The following is an 18,047-nucleotide window of genomic DNA, read 5'->3' on the forward strand; positions in this document are numbered from 1 at the left end:
GCAGGTCAGCATAAGGCTCTGAAGCTTGGAAATGCTCACAGCCCCTGGCCCCTGTTCCCCCTTCAGAAAGTCAGTTACCAAGAGCCAGCCTGTGGTGGCACACCAGTGCCCGAGGCGGCATGTGGCTGCCACGCTTGGTCCCCCGACATGCCCTGGTGAAGTCCTGCCTTACTGTACCCCTTTGTAATTGCGTACAGAGCTCTCACCGAATTAGTAATTTCCCAGGCATTTGCTGAAGATGAAAGTGTTTGTTTTTTTTTAAAGATGTGAAATTATTAAAAAATAGGTGTTAGAAATTACTAGAAGCAATACCCCCAGAATGTCACCCACAGTTTTTTTCAAAGTGGAGGAGTTATTTTGTTCTCATACTCTTTTACTTCTAAGAAGTAAAGTGTTTTGTTTGGTTTGGTTTGGTCTTACAAGGAACCCTGTTTCCTCTAAATCAAGGATAAGGGGAGAAAGCATCCATATTTTGAAGCCCTTAGTTTGGTGCCTCTTGGGTTCTGTCCCTGATGAGCTGAGCAGCAGGAATCTCTCCCTTACCCATAGGAGTAGGAGAGCAGCAGAGCTGGGGTCCTTGACAGCCCCCATCTCCCAAATTCCTGCCCTGTCCTCCACCCCCTAGGCCTCAGGTGCTTTGCCTCACTCACCCACAAACTCAGCCTTCCCCTGGGGAGCTCCTGGAGAATCCTGCAGACAGGATATGTTCACCTGGTGTGCCACTGCCACTCTGCAGGCAGGTGCCTCTGTTTTGGAGCTGGCCAACCTCCTGCCAGCTGGCCCCATCAATTCCCGACTCTTGCTTCTCTCCTCTATGGAATGGGGGTTCCTGAGACTTTAATTGAGAGGAGCCAGACATATGAGACATAGATTGTGCTGGGTTCACCAGGTCTCTTTCAGATGCCCATGTCCAACTAGGTTAAACCAGACAGGTGGGTTTATGGAGTTGGAAGGTCCAGGGTTGGATTTCAGGTACTGCCAGATCCAAGAGAACATTTGCCACTAGCTTGTGCTTTCAAGTTCCTCATGCTGGACTGGGGGGATGCCAGGACTCCCGAGACACAGGCCACCATTTAGAAGAGACAGGTCATCTCTCCAATGAAGTATCTCTCTCCCCAGTGTCCACGATTGCTCCTGACCATTCTGCAAATCCTTTCCATGTGTCTGGAGATGTGGATTTCTTCTTGCTCAGAGAACAGGAGCGGAATAAGTCTCGTGCAGTGAGTATCTAGGACTGATTGCCCTTCTCAGAAGAATGCTTTATTTTGTTTATTTATTTAGAGAGAGCACAAGTCAGGGGGGCAGATGGAGAAGGAGAGAAAGAATCTCCAGCAGACTCCAAGTTGAGCGCAAAGCCTGATGACCCTGAGATCATGACCTGAGCTGAGATAAAGAGTTGGATGCTTAACCCACTGAACTGCTCAGGCACCCCAGTGGCTCACCATTAAAAAAAAAAAAAAAAAACATTTCAGAAGCCTGACTAGCTCTCCAGTCTCTGACCTGTCCCACTGTTCTCACATGGTTTTATTACTACTGTTCCTGGGCCTTGTCCAACTGGCTTTTAGAGGCTGCTGGGGCCTAGCCTCAACCACGAGGCTTTACATCTGCTTCCCTTGCACCAGAGGTCATCAGCTCCCGAGATTCTCCCTGTCCTGCAAGACCCATCTCAGACCTCAGGGACCCTCACACCTCCCCCAGGAGACCACCACCCTACCAACTGCTCCAGCCTCGCACAATCCCCCTCTCTGGAATTCTTGGAAGCCAGATACACAGACGAACAAGCACACAGGCACACACACACAGACACGCATGCCCCTCAGCAGTACCTGGGAGTCCTGGAGCCAGCCCCAACCCCCAGCCCCTGCCTTGTCTGTACCCCAGCATAGTCTGTCTTGCCTCCCCATACAAGGCCCCTTGTCCATTCTCAACCTCTGCGGCATGCAAGCAGCCTTGCAGCCAGGCTCGGGGAGGACTCACCTGGGGCATCTCCACTAAGAAGTGTTCAGCATGGGCTCTGTTTTTGGGACACACTCTCAGGGGCATGGGCATGGCCAGTGTTCCAGGCTCCCTTCTGGGCTGATTCTGTCTGCCCCAACTCAGGGCTCAGTATCTGAGATTCCTTGGACAAGTGGCTCCCACTGAGACTCAACCAGTGACCAAAGATACATCAGGAAATGCACATTTTCCAGCCCCATTCCAAACCCCAGGGATCTTGAGTTTCTTTTGGAAGTTCAGATCTAGTTTCCCTGAACCTTGGAGAGTCCGATTTAGCAGATCACAGTAAGTGTGAATTTCAGATGGAAGAGGAATCATCTGTTAGTGAGTATGTCCCTGCACTACTGAATGCCATCTAACTGGGCTAACTGTACTTCCCCTGGGGACCCCACCTTCACCCCACTCTATGAAAGTGCTCCCTGCCCACTTCCCTCTCAACCCAAGAGCTGTGTTCAAGGCATCCCAGGCACTTCCACAGGCACACACAGCTCCACAGCCTTCCTGTGCAGCGACGGCACATGCAGGACCCCTCTCTCCGACCTTGGTGACCTGGGCAACATGCTGAGGGAAGGAGGCATGTCCTAGGCTTGGTGGGGAGGGGGTAGAAGTAGATGCTGGCACCACCCAACTCCACCTGGCCCCGCCTTCCAGGAGCGGGAGCAGAAGACGACCCTGCAGGTGCACGAGAAGATGACCTACTCCTCCAAAGTGTCGGCCAAGCACACCAGCCTGCGTCGGGAGCTGCAGCTGGAGGATGAGATGGAGGACCAGGAGACGCGCAGAGAGGCGGAACGGCTACGTGCCTTCCATGACCACACAGCGTGGAAGCTCTGCATGACCAAAGGTACCCCCTTTTTCTGGAGTCAGGTCTTGCCCTTCATGCTTTTAAAGTGCTTTAAGAGGCAGGGCTGTGGTGCAATGGGGAATGTGGAGGTCTCAGGTCTGATCCTGCCTCCCACTGCCACACAGATCAGTTCCAGATGGACTGCAAATTTAAAAGCTTTTGAATCCCAATATTGCCTGCATTTGGAACGTTACCGTGCACATGAATGCAGATTGCACACATATAAAATATAGTACCTGAACTTGATGAGTCCCTGTGGCATGAAATTCCCTGAGTTCAGATCTCAGTTTCAGCATTGAATGACCTCGCCATCCTGGGCGGGGCTCTTCAACTCCTTTGCACAGCAGTTTCCTCTCCTGGCCAATGACACTGCAGACCTCGTGGGCTGTATGAGCCAACGTCTTTAGATGCTACATATAATTAGAAGGAACTGTATTTGCGTGTGTGTGTGTGTGTGTGTGTGTGTGTGTGTGAGCTCTTATTAGTTTTATGACCCAGTAGGAAATCTTGAGTGCAGAATATGCCCAGACAATAAAGTCCTGGAACCCAGCTGGGCTGCAGGTATACTGAACGGGAATATTAATCAAAAAGACACCCAGCCTCCACGCCTGGCCCCATGGCTTATTTTGGGGTGGAGAGCCCTGAGCTCACTCTGACACTTTTGTGCCCAGCTCTGTGTGAGCAGGAACAGCAGCACTGCAAGGTTTTCATTTCTGTCTCCACCCTCTGTTCCCAAGATCTGGGAAAGGCAAGCTGTGTCTGGATGGGGAAGACTGGACTCAGGAGGTTTAGGCACAAGACTTGTCCTTATCCCAGATTTGACTTGCAGTGGGGAGCTGGGTCTCCTTGAGGGAAAGGGTCTTCCCACAAGGTGGGCCAGGGAGACAGAGGCCAAGCTGGGTCTCTGCCAGGCTTCTAGACTTAAGACTCCCACATCACAGCATCTTCCAGAAAGGAGAGGGTTTAAGAGATAATGCAGAGAGCCACATTGTTCCAAGGCCCTTTCCTCAGTTCCTGGCCTCTCCAAAGTCAGGGCGTTTCTAGGCCCTTCTTTCCAGAAAGACAAGAGAAGGAGGCTCCCATGGCCCTTAACCCCAGCTACATTACCTCTCTCCTTGCCCTCCAGAAGGTGTTCCAGATGCCCACCTTAATTTCCTCCCACCTGGCTGAAACCCTGGTGTGCTGACTTAGCGTCTACTAAAATTGGATCCTGGGGGCTTAGAGTTCCCCCAAAAAAGAGATCGTGGTGCCCCATTATTCTCTCTCCACCCCGATGCAGGTCCTGACCTAATAGGACTTTCGTTATTAGATCCCGTTGGGTGAAATGTCCATGGGTGTGGGGGTGTCCAGAGTCTTACTCCAGGTGAGAAGAGTACTACAGCAAGAGAGGCTTGAGTCAGACATAGTCAGACCTGGCCCAGTCTCCAGCCATGCAGAGTGCAATTCATAAACAGAGCCTTCTTTCCTTTTCCTAGAGGCAGGGCTCAATCTCCCAGAGTCCCTGTAATAACCTGAGTCTCCTAGCACAGCAGATGCCGGGATTGGCATCCTCGGCCCAGCTTGGGTCTCTCCCGCGCTGCCCACCCCGCCCCCCAGAGGCTTTCCTCCTATCTTTGCAGAAAGGAAGATGGAATCTGATAACATGAACATCTACATTAACCAGAAGCGGCAGATATTCCTCATCCAGGTTGGCCCAGCTACAATGCACAGGGGGTCCAGGGAGGGGGCTCTCCCAGCCAGGAGCCTGACTCCTGCTCTGGTGGCCCTCAGTACGCCCTGGACATGAAGCGGAAGGAGATCCAGCGGCTGGAGATGCTGGCAGCCAAGGAGGAGGCAGAGCTGGAGCAGGCAGAGAAGTCCCTGGAGAAGGACGCAGCCTTGTTCGACGAGTTTCTCCGGGAGAACGACCGCAGTTCCGTTCAGGCCCTGAGAGCGTGAGCCCCCTGCGGAGGGGCAGCCCGCGCGCCCCAACCCCGTGCCCCCTGGAACTCTGCACCAGCGCCCAACCTGCCTGCATCTGCCCAGCCGCCCAAGGGGCCCCAGGTGGCTCCTCACCCCACCCCCACTCCCCCAAGGCAGTGTACACGCCCCCTTTAACAGTCTGTGGTTGGCTCCCTGCCCCCACCCCCATCCCCACCCCCAGGGCTGAGAAGGAGACCAAAGCAAAAGTGGAGAAGATCATTGAGATCCGTGAACTGACCACCCAGATCATGAACATCAAAAGGTGAGCTGAAGGAGAGAGCCTGCCCATCCTGGTCTGCTGCCCTTCCCTCCACCCCTCTCCCAAGGCCAAAAGGAGCCTCAGCGCAGCACAGACCTCATGACTTCATCTCCCAGACTTACTAAATAGCTTAGGGACTCATAAGTTAGGGACTCAAAGCCTGACAGATGCAGCTGCCCATTTTACAGATGAGGTGACAGAGGCCAAGAAAAGATTCAGTGACTTTCCCAAAGCCTCACTAGGAGGCAGGGCTCACTTGGCACACAGGGTCGCCCGGGTCCACGGCCACTCCAAAGTCACAGATCACTGTCACCGTGAAGGTCTGAGCCCCATTGGTCCCCAGTGGGCAATGTCCTCTCCCCAGCACAGCAGTGATGCCATGCCTGTCCCCAGGAGAACAAGGAGCACGCCAGGCTTGGCCAGGCGTGGCCAGGCTTCAGGGGCAGTCCCCTCTGGAGGGGTGTCCCAGCAGGCAGAGCCTGACCTCACCACCCTTTCCCGGGTCTAGTGAAATCTCCAAATTTGAAGACACTTTGCAGCATTACAAGATCTACAAGGACTTCCTATACAAGCTGTCGCCCAAGGAGTGGTTGGAAGAAAAGGAGAAGAAGCACCAGGATCTCAAAAAGACCAAGGAGGCCACCGAGCCCCCAAAAGAGAACATTTCATTCTCCACAGGAGGGGACAAAGGTAGCAGAAAAGAGACAGCCAGTCCCTGGGTCCATCTAGGGCATGGAGACCCACAGGCTGGGCCCCTTCCATGCTTCACAAAGCCCCAGCCAGAGGCAGTAAGTGCCCATTGGGGCCTGCTGGCTCAGCCCACACATCCAGTCGAGGAAGATAGGGCCTGCTCTTACTCTGACCCTAGGCACGTTCCTGCCATGCATATCGTTCTGAAACTGAGGGGAAGAGGGCTGGGAGGATCCTGGGGAGCCCTGTGCCCTCAAGCAGTGTTGTTGAAATTCTGGCTCCAGCCGAAGCCATCTGGAACCCTCCCTTGCTTCCTGTAGGACCAGGGAACAAGGGCAAAACAAGCTCTAGAGGTATGTGACTGCCCCAAGCTGGAAGAGTTCTGCCCTGGGCTGGGGTATGTGGAAACCATTCCTCTGCTTCCTCCAGATGGGCAGGGCCCCAAGAAACCCTCGAAGTCCCTGCCGGTGACACGGCTGAGGCGGCTTCTATCCAGCACTATGAGCCTCCAGTACAGCAGACAGCCCAGCCTGAGCAGTGAGCTGGACCCCAAAGGGTGAGTGGGCCTCGGGTAGGGCAGAGAAGTGGCTGGGGCCTGGTGGGGAATGCTCTGAAGTGGCTCTGAGCCAGGGGTGCCCAGGATGAGCCCAGTCTCTCTGGGAAGGGTGAGACCATGAGGAAGGGCTGTTCCCAACACAGAAGTTGTGTAGTCAGACTTAAGCACCAAAATCACAATGTTTTCTGAACAGTTTTATTTCTGTCTGGTTCGATCAACTTATGCCTGAGGTGGCCCACTCAGGTGTTAATGGGACAGTCAGATATAAACGGTGCAGGCAGCCAAATTGGGCGCAGTGAATGGGAAGACATATGCCCCCTGCCAGCCCTCGGTGGTCAGGGACTGCTGGCCAAGGAGGTCAGAGTTCCGGAGCCTTTCACGAAAAGCCAGAGTCTGGATTTTTACTAAAATTACCCAGATTTAAGTGTGACACTTACTTTGGACAAACAGAATCCTCAAACACATCCGCGAGTCAATGCAGACCTATCCCTACCCCACTTAAAAACCTCTCTGCCTCTGAGGCCAGAGCCATACCCACCCCACCTCCCCCTGCTGCTGGGTCACTCCCAGTTACTCCTCCTCCCTCACTGAAAACTTGTTTAGTTTTAGGAGTTTACTAAGTAATACATTCAGAAAAATCACAACTGTATAGAAAGGTCTAAGCTGAGAAGTCTAAGCCTCCTGCCCCCAGCCCCAGGCCTGGCACACTTCCTTCCAGCCCCCTCCCCACCCAGACTGTTGGGCCAAGAAGCCACAGATGGCACTGCAGCGAGATTTGTTATCTACAGGATATCCTGCCAGCCATTTGTTTTTTTTTTTTTTTTAAGATGTATTTATTTGATAGAGAACGTGTGCGTGAATGGGGTGGGGAGGGGGACAGAGGGAGAGGGAGAGAGAGAATCCTAAGCAGACTCCCCACTGAGCCTGAGACCACCACCTGAGCAGAAATCACAAGTCTGACACTCAACCCATGGAGCCACCCAGGCACCCATCTCCAGCCTTTTAATGCTAACAGTACATTGAACCATAAGAAGTTGCTGTTCAGTAGCTCAAATGAATACTGGCATTTCCTCCTGATTCAACGTAAATACAAGCAAAGGTGATTTTCTTACGCCCGTCCTTCCTCTTACTGGAGAGCTGACCCTGTGTATCTTGCTGTCTGTCCATAAGCGGCACAGCCAGGGAGCAGCTGGTGGTAGTCCTTCTCAGCTTCCCTCGACTGTCTAGCCCTGGCCTCTTAGCGCTACTAGAGTGATATTCATATGTGATTATGAGGAGGGATGGCCTCAGATGGCTACCAGGTGCTCGCCTTTACAGGGCCAGGGGCCACTGCCAGGGTCTCACCTGTCCCATGCAATCTGGACCATCCCCTTGGGCCAGCCTGGCAAGATTGGAGAGCCAAGGAGCTCCTGGGTGGCTCAGTGGGTTAAAGCCTCTGCCTTCGGCTCAGGTCATGATCCCAGGGTCCTGGGATCGAGCCCTGCATCGGGCTCTCTGCTCCTCGGGGAGCCTGCTTCCTCCTCTCTCTGCCTGCCTCTCTGCCTAGTTGTGATTTTTCTCTGTTGTGATTTATTTATTCTCAAATAAATAAAATATTTAAAAAAAAAAAAAAAGACTGGAGAGCCAAGGCAGGTAACTGGCAGGTGGAAACCCAGGGAAGAAGAGCTGCTGCTGCAGCATGAGTCTGAAGGCAGTAGGCTGGCAGAATTCCCTCTTCTTCATGGGAGGTCAGTCTTTGTCACTTCAGGCCTTCAACTGATTGGATGAGGCCCACCCACACCATGAAGGGTCATCTACTTTACTCAAAATCTACTGATTTGTTCATCTCATCTAACAAACATCTTCACAGAAACATCTAGAATAATGTTGAACCTAGGCAAGTTGACACAAAATCCACCGTCTCACGGCACAGGGGTGGGTCTGCTGGTCATGCTTAGTCATTCCAGTGTCTGACAGTTCTCTTAGTCATCCTGGATGCTCTAGCCGAAGGTCCTGCCTCCTCCTGGGATCAGATTCCAACTCCAGTAACTCTTGCCCCTTAGCCTCTCCAGCACCGTCTCTGGGACCACCAAGCACCTCTTATACATCCTGGATTTCTTCCTGCAGTGCCTGACCCCACCCCCCCACATATGCCCACCAGTGTTCTCCAGCCATGCCCAGTGACCACAAGACAGACCTCCTGCCCCAGCCCCCCTCCCCTTCCCCAGCCAACCCCTGCCTCCCTCTCTGCTACTTGCCCCCTTGCTACTCCAGTCAGCACCCCCCGCCAAGCCCCAGTACCTCCTGGAGGGTACCCACATGACAGGTGAGAAAATGGGGTCACACACAGCCAGGTGTAATTGGCACCCTCAGGCCCAGAGCCTACAGGAGCCAGGAAGCTTCAGCAAACCAGTGATGCGATCAGACTTAGGTCTTTTGTTCTTTTTCTCTCATACTTATGCTATGTCAACAGATCACAAAACGAACAAATCTTAAGTGAACAACTCTTGAGTTCTTACACATATATGTACCCATGTAGTCACACTCAGGTCCAAACAGAATATTCCTGGAGCCCAGAACTCCCTCAGGCCCTCCTCAATCAGACCCCACACCAGTATGTTCACACTATTTTGTCTTTGTTGCCCTGGGACACTCTCCCTGTTTTGAAACTTGGTGCACCGAGAACAGCAGCAGTGTGCTCTCCGGGCCAGTGTCCCTTCACTGAGCATCTGCGTGGTTGTGTGCAGCAGCAGGTTGTTCTTGGCTGTTGCCACTTAGTGTCCCACCTCATGAAGAAGCCCCATTCTTTGGGTCCTCTCTCCGACTGGTAGCCTTTTTGCATTGTTCCCAGTTCTTGGCTCTTCACATTAAAATTGCTGCAAACATTCCTGTACTTGTATGTATAAGCACTCTCTTTTGTGTGAGCACTCTGTTGGTTGGAAATAAGAGTGGGACTGCTGGGGCACAAGGTGAGTCGACAACCGTTGGCAGCTTCTGCCAAACAGACTCCTGCTGTGGCTGCCACATTTGCCGCTCCGGCCGGCACCCCCACGTCCGGCCCCACATCAGGTCAGATCCTGGGATCACGCTATTGTAGGTTCCCATTTGTCTTGGTATTCTGGCAGGGTTGTTATAAATCATGTCCTAATAGATAATGTGACGGTGGGTAAGACCCACACATCATGAGATGATGTCATTGAAAAGGTGGTTTTTACTCTGTTCTCATGAGGAGGGGGCACGCCACACAGCCTGGCACTACAGGAGGAGGCAACCAGCTGCGTCCGGAGGAAGAGGGAGTGCGGGAGGTGTGGGCAGGAGCCCTTCTTGTGGTTTCTGCAGGAAAGGGCAAGTGCGCGGGGTACGTGGATTTAGGATTGGTGAGCTTGATTAATTTCAGGGCTCTGGGGCCAAGGGGTATCCTCAGTTATCTGGCCACCAGGGCAGGGGAATAGTGAGAGCTATGAGAGCTTGGTATTGGTTGGTTTGCCCCTGGAAAGCATATTCAAGGGTGTGTCCTTTACCCTTTCTAGGAATTGGCTAGCCCTGGGAGAGACAGTCTGTCCAGTCAGGAGTCAGCTCAGCCCCAGGGGTGAAAAGATCAGAATATGGAGAATAAAAGACAGGAGTCCTATGGGGGTGGGGGTAGTATCTCATTGCGGTCTTCGTGACACTTTCATGATGACATATATGTTGGCATATATAAGGACATACATATAAGGCATATATATAAGGACACCTCCTTTGTGAGGTGTTTATTCAATTTTTGTACATATTTATTGGATTATTGGTCTTCCACTTCTGGTTTTCCATTAGTCCTTCATGTAAAAGTGTAGTATGACTATATTTGCCCAGTCTGTGACTTGTCTTATTAGTCTCTCAGTGTTATTCTTTTGAGTCCAATTAGCCAATCTTTGCTTTTATAGTTGGTGAATGTTGTGTCCTATGTAAGAAATCTTTGCCAATCCCACTGAAATAGTCTCCTCTGTTTTCTTGGAAGCTTTCTAGTTTATCAGCTTAGGTAAGTGTGGTGGCACAAGGGTTGGAGAGAATGGGTGGCCCAGGAGCTCAGGAGCCTCCCCGCCATTCTGCTGTGCAAGGTCTGTATCTTCTGCTCTTCCCTTAAGTGCACCATTCTCTCTCCTTCTCTACAATAGCCTGCTAACCCTTCCCCATGGTTCTCTCCCCCACCAGCTCCTGATCTCTGCCCCTGTGAGCATACCCTGCTCCCTTTGATGTTCTCCTCACTCAACCTCCCACATCCCAAACTGATGTTTCTTGGGCTGCAAGGAGACCTGAGTGCTACCAGTTTCTGAGCTCACTTTCCTCTTTATGCATCATGGCTGTGCCTTGTGGAGAAGAGTAGCCACCATTGGTGGGCCAGGCACAAGCCTCAAGTTAACTTGGATCCCTGCAACCCTGGCCAGTGGGAACTGTCATTTCCAGTTCCTTATTGAACAGAGGGTCTAAGAGGTTAGCTATGCATGCTTCCCCTGCCTGCATTTTTCTCAGCTCAGGAGCCTCACCCTCAAGGCCCCATGCTGGGGCAATCCCTCAGAAGAGAGGTCTAGGATCACACTACCTGGGTCCCTCCATCTTTTAGCCATGTGACCAGGGCCACTGAGTACAGTTGGGCAGGTTGTGGGCTGCACAAGGCATTCAGTAGAGAGGGCAAGTAGGGGCTAAAGTCCAGCCCACCCCACAGACAGACTCTCAGGCACCTTATGGGTCAGCAGTGCCCTGCAGGTGACCTTGGGCAGGTAGCCAGTTCTCTAAGCTGCATGTTCTTCATTTGCCAAATAGACATCAAGTGTTCAGTATGAGCCACAGGTCTGGTGAGTGCTTTGGCTGTTACTGTGACCCTTCTTCTGGGAAGTCCTCTAGGGTTCCTCCTCTGGGATCCCACAGAGTCCTGCACTTACCACCTTTCCCTGTCACGTAGGTCAGAGCCTGGAGTCAGGCAGGCCTCGGCTTGGGTTCTTATGGGTGGGACCCAGATGCCTCTGGCTATGAGCCTACCCCACCTGCTTCTCAGCCCCCAGAACTGGCACATCCAGGGCAAGGGCCAAGCTGAAGGAGGCCAGGAGGGGTGATGAAAGCAGGTTTGGAAGTCGATTGAGGTTAGGTCCCCTCCAGCAGGGCCTCCTAGGTCCCCATGCTGAGTGCTCAAAGCTCATAGTTTTCCCCCACAACCCTGAGGGCCAACCCAGGATAGTCCTTGCCCCTCTGGGGTTCTCAGGGTCAGGCAGAAGTGGCTTCAAGTATCACAGGATAGCTCTGAGTAGGACCATCAAGGAAAGTGCCAAGGGAAAATCTAGATAGGGGAGGTGGGCAGAAAAGGCCCTGAAGGTTGTTCTTAGAAAAAGAATGATAAATGGGGCGAGGTAACTCTAGCAGTGGGAGCTGTGTGTGCAAAGGTCCTGAGGTAGGGTCAGCAACCAGAGAAACAGAAAGAGAGCTGGTAGGAACAGGGGCTGAGTAACTTAAGGGGTAGCAGAGGGAGGTGAGGGGGCAGTAGGAGTTCTATAGGCTCCAGGAAGGAGGCTGAGTTCTATTCTAATTGAAATGACATGAACTAATTGAATTTTGAAACCCTCCCCTAACTGCTGTGTGACATGTATGGGGCCAAGAGGGAAACTAGTGCCCTCTCCAGGTCAGCTGGTGGGAGGAGAAGGGGAGGCTTCCCCATTGGGGGTAAAGTAAGACCACCACCAGACCTCTGCCCCCCAGGCTGGACAGCAGTGGCCTGACCTCACATCTCTCTGCAGGTCAAGCTCTATCTCCACCATGTATGAGGATCCAGACAGCGACGGGGAGGTCAGTGGCCCCGCTCTGGGTGGGGCTGCAGAAGCTAGTCCCTCTGTGCTGCCCAGCCAGCCTGCACACGTGGCTCTGGTTGCAGGAGCTGGAGCTGTACTTCACAGATCCCCAGCAGCTCCTGGACATCTTCATGAAGCTGGAAGAGCAAAACCTCTCACTCATCCAGAACACACAGGAGATGGAAGAGGCCCTGGATGATCTGAACGTCACCCTGAAAAACACACAGATCCGCATGTAGGTCTCCTGCTGGGGCTGATTGGGTGGGAGGAGGAGAGCTTTCTGTCACTGGCTGTCATCCTGGGACCCCCATAGCCACTGGGAGCTGAGCTGTGCAGCCACCCATCCGCCCATCCAGGGCTCTTGCCCTGCGCTAGCTTCCACTTTCTGGAAAGCTCCACTGGAAGCCTGACTCTAGGAAGAGGTCATGCCTTGTTGGGCAGGGGAGCTGGGAGGGTGGAGGGTGGGAAGAGGTCAGGTAGGTGGAGACACATGGGGCTTGTCCCATTTCCACCCAGAGCAGCCTTCAGCCAGCAGGAGGCATCAAGGTATCAAGGAGTTCCCACCCAGGGGGTTTCTGCTGACATGAGGCCCAGCAGGGCTGGGCCATATCAGGCTGGGGCACTAGGTGAGGCTGATCAGGAGCAAGAAATCATCCCTTCACACCCAAACATGGGGTGAGCTCCTATTCTGGGTCAGGCCCAGGTCAAGGTTCTCCAAGGATAATCAAGGCCTGCCTCATGGAGCTGACATTTGATGGAGACAGACAGGCTCACAGATGTGACTTGTAGATGTGACATGTGCCAGAGGAAAATAGACAGTGATATGAGAAGGAGACTGAAGTGGAGGGAGAGGGCAGGGTTCCGGGGGAAAGCATCATTTGACCCAGGCACTTCCTGAGCATGGGAAGCTGCACAGACATCTGGTGGAAGAGGGTCCAGGCAGAGGCAGAACAGGGGTAAAGACTTAAGGCATGGGAAGCTGCACAGACATCTGGTGGAAGAGGGTCCAGGCAGAGGCAGAACAGGAGCAAAGACTTAAGGTGGAAGCCAGCCCAAGGCTTTGATGCCCCCTAGGAAGTCGTGTTCCTCATGGATGAGTATCTATGTCTTGTTGGCTCATGTCCTGCCATGGAGAATCTCCTGCCCAGAGTCTCCTGCAGGTGATGCAAAACCACCAGCACGCTCAGGCAAGACTGTGTCTCCTAGAAAGCTAGGAGTCACCCTGAAAAATACTCAGTTCCACATATAAGTCTCCTGCTAGGGCTGACCAGGTGGGGAGAGGGAAGGGTTCCATCATTGATGTTTTTCAGGGTGACTCCCTTCCATCTCAGAGAGAGAGAGAGAGATGAGCTGCAGAGATGCAGGCAGACTCCTAGGTTCCAGGAACCAGGCAACATAACACACACACATACACACATGCAGAGCAGAATCCTGGAGATGAGCTCCAGTTGCTGGTCTTTAGCCAGCTGAGCTGTCCTTGAACACCAGTACTTTATTATTTCCAGGAGAGTCATGGCCTGTATGCATTAACTGTCATAAACTCATCTGCCCTATCTGGGCAAGAAAAGAAAAGAAGATGTATATATATACTTTTCTGAATAGGCCTGTATCTATTGAGGAAATCAAGACAATTTTTTTATTATGCTGGTCACCATACAGTATGTCATTGGTTTTTAATGTAGTGTTCCTTGATTCATTGCTTGCATGTAACACCCAGTGCTCCATGCAATACATGCCCTCCTTAATACCCATCACTGGGCTAACCCATCTCCCCACCCCTCTCCCCTGAGCCAATAATTAATAACCTTCAAAACAGAAAGCACCAGACCCAGACGGGTTTACTGGCAAATTTTACCAAATATTTAAGGAAGAAATTTTGCCAATTCACTACAATATCTTCCAAAAGACAGAAACAGAGGGAATACTTTCTAACTCATTCTGTAAGACCAGCATTAACCTAATTCCAAAACCAGGCAAAGACATCACAAGAAAAGGAAATGACAGACCAGTATTTCTCAGGGACACAGATGTAAAAATCCTCAACAAAATATTAGCAAATTGAATGGAACAATGTATAAACAGAATTGTACATCATGATCAAGTGGAATTTTTCCAGGGTATGCAAGGCTGTCTCAGTGTTTGAAAATCAATTAATGTAATCCATCATATCAACAAGCTAAAGAAGAAAAATTACATGATTATATCAATAGATCCAGAAAAAGCATTAGATAAAATCTAACACCCATTCATAATAAAAGCTCTCAGTTAACTAGGAATAGAGAGCTTCCTGAACTTGATAAAGAATATCTACAAAGGCTTACAGCTAATATCATACTTAAAGTTTTCCCACTAAGATCAAGAACAAAAGCAGGGATATCTTCCTCTTTAGTTTTCTTTCAGTTAGCAAAAACAGGTACTAATGAAGATGTTTCATAAAAGGGAAGTGGGGTAATACAAAGTTTAGAAAAGCAGAAATACCTGTATACAGATGGGGAAGAAAGAAATAAAGCTTTTTGGCAGATGACATGTAGAGAATCTCAAAGAATCAACCAAAAACTCCTGGACTAGCAGACCATTATGGCAAAGTTACAGAATACAGAGTTACTAGACAAAACTGCATTTCCTATGTACTAACAATGAACAAGTGGAATTTGAAGTTGAAAACATAATACCATTTTCATTAGCACCCTCAAAAAAGAAATGCTTACATATAAAACTAACAAGGGGCACCTGGGTGGCTCAGTTAGTTAGGCATCCAACTCAACTCAGCTCAGGTCATGATCTCAGGATCATGAGATCGAGCCCCGATTTGGGCTCCCCTCTGAGCATGGAGCCTGCTTAAGTTTCCCTTTCCCTCTCCCTTTGCCCCTCCTTGCCTCTGCCTCACTTGCTCAATATCTCTCTCTAAAAAATAAAATAAAATAAAATAAAATAAAATAAAATAAAATAAAATAAAAAATAAAACTAACAAAATATGTACAAGATTTATATTAGGCAAAATGCAAAATTCTGATGATGGATCAAATCATTAAAAAGAGCTAGTTCATGTTTATAGGTAAAGAAATTCAGTATTGTCAAGATATCAGTTCATCCCAACTTGATCTATAGAGTTAGCACAATCCCAATGGAAATCCAACTAGTTATCTTGTGGATACTGCCAAACTGATATGGGGAGACAAAAGACCCAGAATAGTCAACACATTATTAAAGGAAAAGAACAAAGTTGGAGGACTGACACTACCCAACTTCAAGACTTACTATGAAGCTACAGTAATCAAGCGCTGTATTATTTGCAAATAAATCAGTGGAACAGAATAGAAAGCTCAGAAGCAGATCACATAAATATAGTCAACTAATCTCTGACAAAGGGGCAAAGTCTATACAATGGAGCAAAGATAGACTTTTCAAAAAAAAATGGTGCTGGGACAACTGGACATCCACACACAAAATAATGAATTGAGACATAGACTTTACATCTTTCATAAAAAACTAGCTCAAAGTGGATCATCGACCTAAGAGTAAAATGCAAAACGATAAAACTCCTGGAAGATAACATAGGGGCAAATCTAGGTGACCTTGGGTCTGGTGATGTTTAGACACAATCCCAAAGTGATAAACTAGATTCTATGAATGTTAACAATTCTGCTCTATGAAAGATAAGAGAATGAGAAGACAAGTCGCAGGCTGGGAGAAAATATCTGTGAAATACAAATCTGATAAAGAACTGTTATCCCAAATATACAAAGAAGTCTTAAAATTTAACAATAAAAAATGAATAATATGATTAAAAATGGGCCAAAGACCTGAACAGACACTTCATCAAAGAATAGATAAAGATGGCAAATAATCATATGAAAAGATATTCAACGTCAAATGTCATTAAGGAATTGCAACTTAAACCAATGAGATACTAATATCTACACCTATTCCAATGGCCCAAATCCAAAAGACTAACAGCACCAAATGCTGGTGAGGATGCAGAACAACAGGAACTCTCAGCCATGGCTGGAGGGAATGCAGAATGGGACAGCCCCTTTGGAAGACAGTTTCTTAAAAAGATAAACATACTCTTGCCATATGATCCAGCAAGCACACTCCATGGTATTTACCCAAAGGAGTTAAAAATTTATGTCCACACAAAACCTGTATATAGATGTTTATGGCCAGCTTTGCTCATAATTGCCAAAACTTGGAAGCAACCGAGATGTCCTTCGGTAGGTGAATGGATAAACAAACTTGGCACATTCCAACGAGGGTGTATCATTCAGTGCCCCCCCCCAAATGAGCTATTAAGCCATGGAAAGACAGGGAGGAATATTAACACATATTACTAAGTGAAAGAAGGCTTTTTGGAAAGGTTACAACTGTATGTTTCCAGCTGTAGGACATCCTAGAAAAGGAAAACTATGGAGATGATGAAAGGACTGGTGGTTGCCAGGGCTTGGGGGGAAGGAAGGATAAGTAAGTGAAGCACAAAGGATCTTTAGGGCAATGAAATGACTCTGTATGATACCCCTAATGATGGATACATGTCATTATACATTTCTCCAAACCCATGGAATGCACAACACTAAGAGTGGACCTTCATGGAAGCTATTGGCTTTGGGTGATAATGATGTGTCAGTGTACTTTCATTGATTGTAACAAATGTATGTTGATGGTGAGGGAAGGCAGGTGCGAGGAGAGAATATTTAGGAAAGCTCTGTACCTTCTGCCCAATTTTGCCATGAACCTAAAACTGCTTTTAAAGTTGAAGTCTCTATTAAAAACTTATACTACAACGAATGAGAAGTCTGTTCCAACATTGGAAGAGTGGCTGTATTAGAGACAACATACATTAAAAAAAAAAAATTCCCAGGATTCTTCACGGCAAAATTATTCATAATAGGCAAGAACAAGAAACAGCCCACATGCTGGGGGCACCTGGGTGGATCAGCTGTTTAAGTGTCTGACTGTCGATTTCAGCTCAGGTCATGTTCTCAGGGTTGAGATGAAGCCCCACATCAGGCTCTGTGCTGCTCTATGGAGTCTGCTTAGGATTCTCTCTCTCTCTCTGCCCCTCTCCCTGTCATGCTTTTTTGTTTGCTCACTCTTTCTAAAATAAATAAAATTTTAAAAAGAAAAGAAAACAAACAGCCTGCATGCCCACAGCAGGGGAGCAGACAAGCCGTGTGCATGCTGTAACAAATGACTGCACACAGAGTGCCTTACAACAGATGTGTCCCTTACAGTCCTCAAGACCAGAATTCCAAAATGGGTCTTCCCAGGCTAGAATCAAGGCACCAACAGGACTTGATTCGTCTCTGGAGGTTGAAAGGGAGATCTTTTTGTTACCTCTTCCAGTTTCCAGAGGCCACCATGACTCCTTAAATTTTCAAACCAGCAATGCCAGCTGAGTCTTTCCCACACCCCCTCACTCTTGACTCTCTTTCCTGCCTCGCTCCTCCATTTATAAGGATGCGTATGATGACACTGGGCCCGACCAGACAACCCAGGTTCATTTCCCCATCTCCAGGTCAGCTGGTTGGCAGCCTTCATTGCATCTGCCGCCTTTGTTCTCCCTTGCCAAGTAGTATAATATATTCACAGGGTCCTGGGATTAGGGTGTGGTCATGTAAAGGGGCCATTACACACTATAGAAATCTACTCAGCAGTAAAAAAGGAACAAGCTGTTAACACAGGCAACAATGCGGACAAACCTCACACACACTGCGCGGAAAGAAGCCAGGCACCAAAGACGACTGACTGTATTATTCATGTGAAATGTTAGAACCAGCTGTATTGGTTATCCGTTGCTGCATAACATATCCCAAAACTTGGTGGCTTAATATAACACACATTTATTTCACCCTTTCTGCGGATCAGGAATCTGGGCTCAGCTGGGCCGGCTCCTCTGCTCCGGAGCCTCTCACGGATTGCTGCCCAGGTGGCAGCTGGGCTGCAGTC

The 18,047-nt window shown here is 49.6% G+C and overlaps 3 protein-coding genes across 10 annotated transcripts in view; 2 read left to right on the plus strand and 1 right to left on the minus strand.

The window, feature by feature from the left end:
* Window positions 1-18,047, plus strand: part of CHST13 (carbohydrate sulfotransferase 13) — a 282,606-nt gene that overhangs the window by 121,022 nt on the left and 143,537 nt on the right. The gene's annotated exons all lie outside the window — the stretch shown is intronic.
* The window catches only part of CFAP100 (cilia and flagella associated protein 100), a 50,888-nt gene that overhangs the window by 18,990 nt on the left and 13,851 nt on the right, over window positions 1-18,047 (plus strand). For 7 of the 8 annotated variants that reach the window (XM_082688236.1, XM_082688235.1, XM_082688237.1 and 4 more), the window contains 10 exons: window positions 1,120-1,220; window positions 2,647-2,839; window positions 4,459-4,526; window positions 4,610-4,773; window positions 4,983-5,063; window positions 5,569-5,750; window positions 6,071-6,103; window positions 6,180-6,306; window positions 12,051-12,099; window positions 12,185-12,336. In XM_082688236.1, coding sequence (XP_082544362.1) covers window positions 1,120-1,220; window positions 2,647-2,839; window positions 4,459-4,526; window positions 4,610-4,773; window positions 4,983-5,063; window positions 5,569-5,750; window positions 6,071-6,103; window positions 6,180-6,306; window positions 12,051-12,099; window positions 12,185-12,336 — 1,150 coding nt within the window. The remainder of the gene's footprint in view (window positions 1-1,119; window positions 1,221-2,646; window positions 2,840-4,458; window positions 4,527-4,609; window positions 4,774-4,982; window positions 5,064-5,568; window positions 5,751-6,070; window positions 6,104-6,179; window positions 6,307-12,050; window positions 12,100-12,184; window positions 12,337-18,047) is intronic. The other variant, XM_082688238.1, reaches the window with a different exon arrangement.
* Window positions 1-18,047, minus strand: part of ZXDC (ZXD family zinc finger C) — an 83,195-nt gene that overhangs the window by 13,360 nt on the left and 51,788 nt on the right. The window lies entirely within an intron of this gene.

Source organism: Mustela nivalis (genome assembly GCF_964662115.1).
Source record: "Mustela nivalis genome assembly, chromosome: 1".
Lineage (NCBI taxonomy): Eukaryota > Metazoa > Chordata > Mammalia > Carnivora > Mustelidae > Mustela > Mustela nivalis.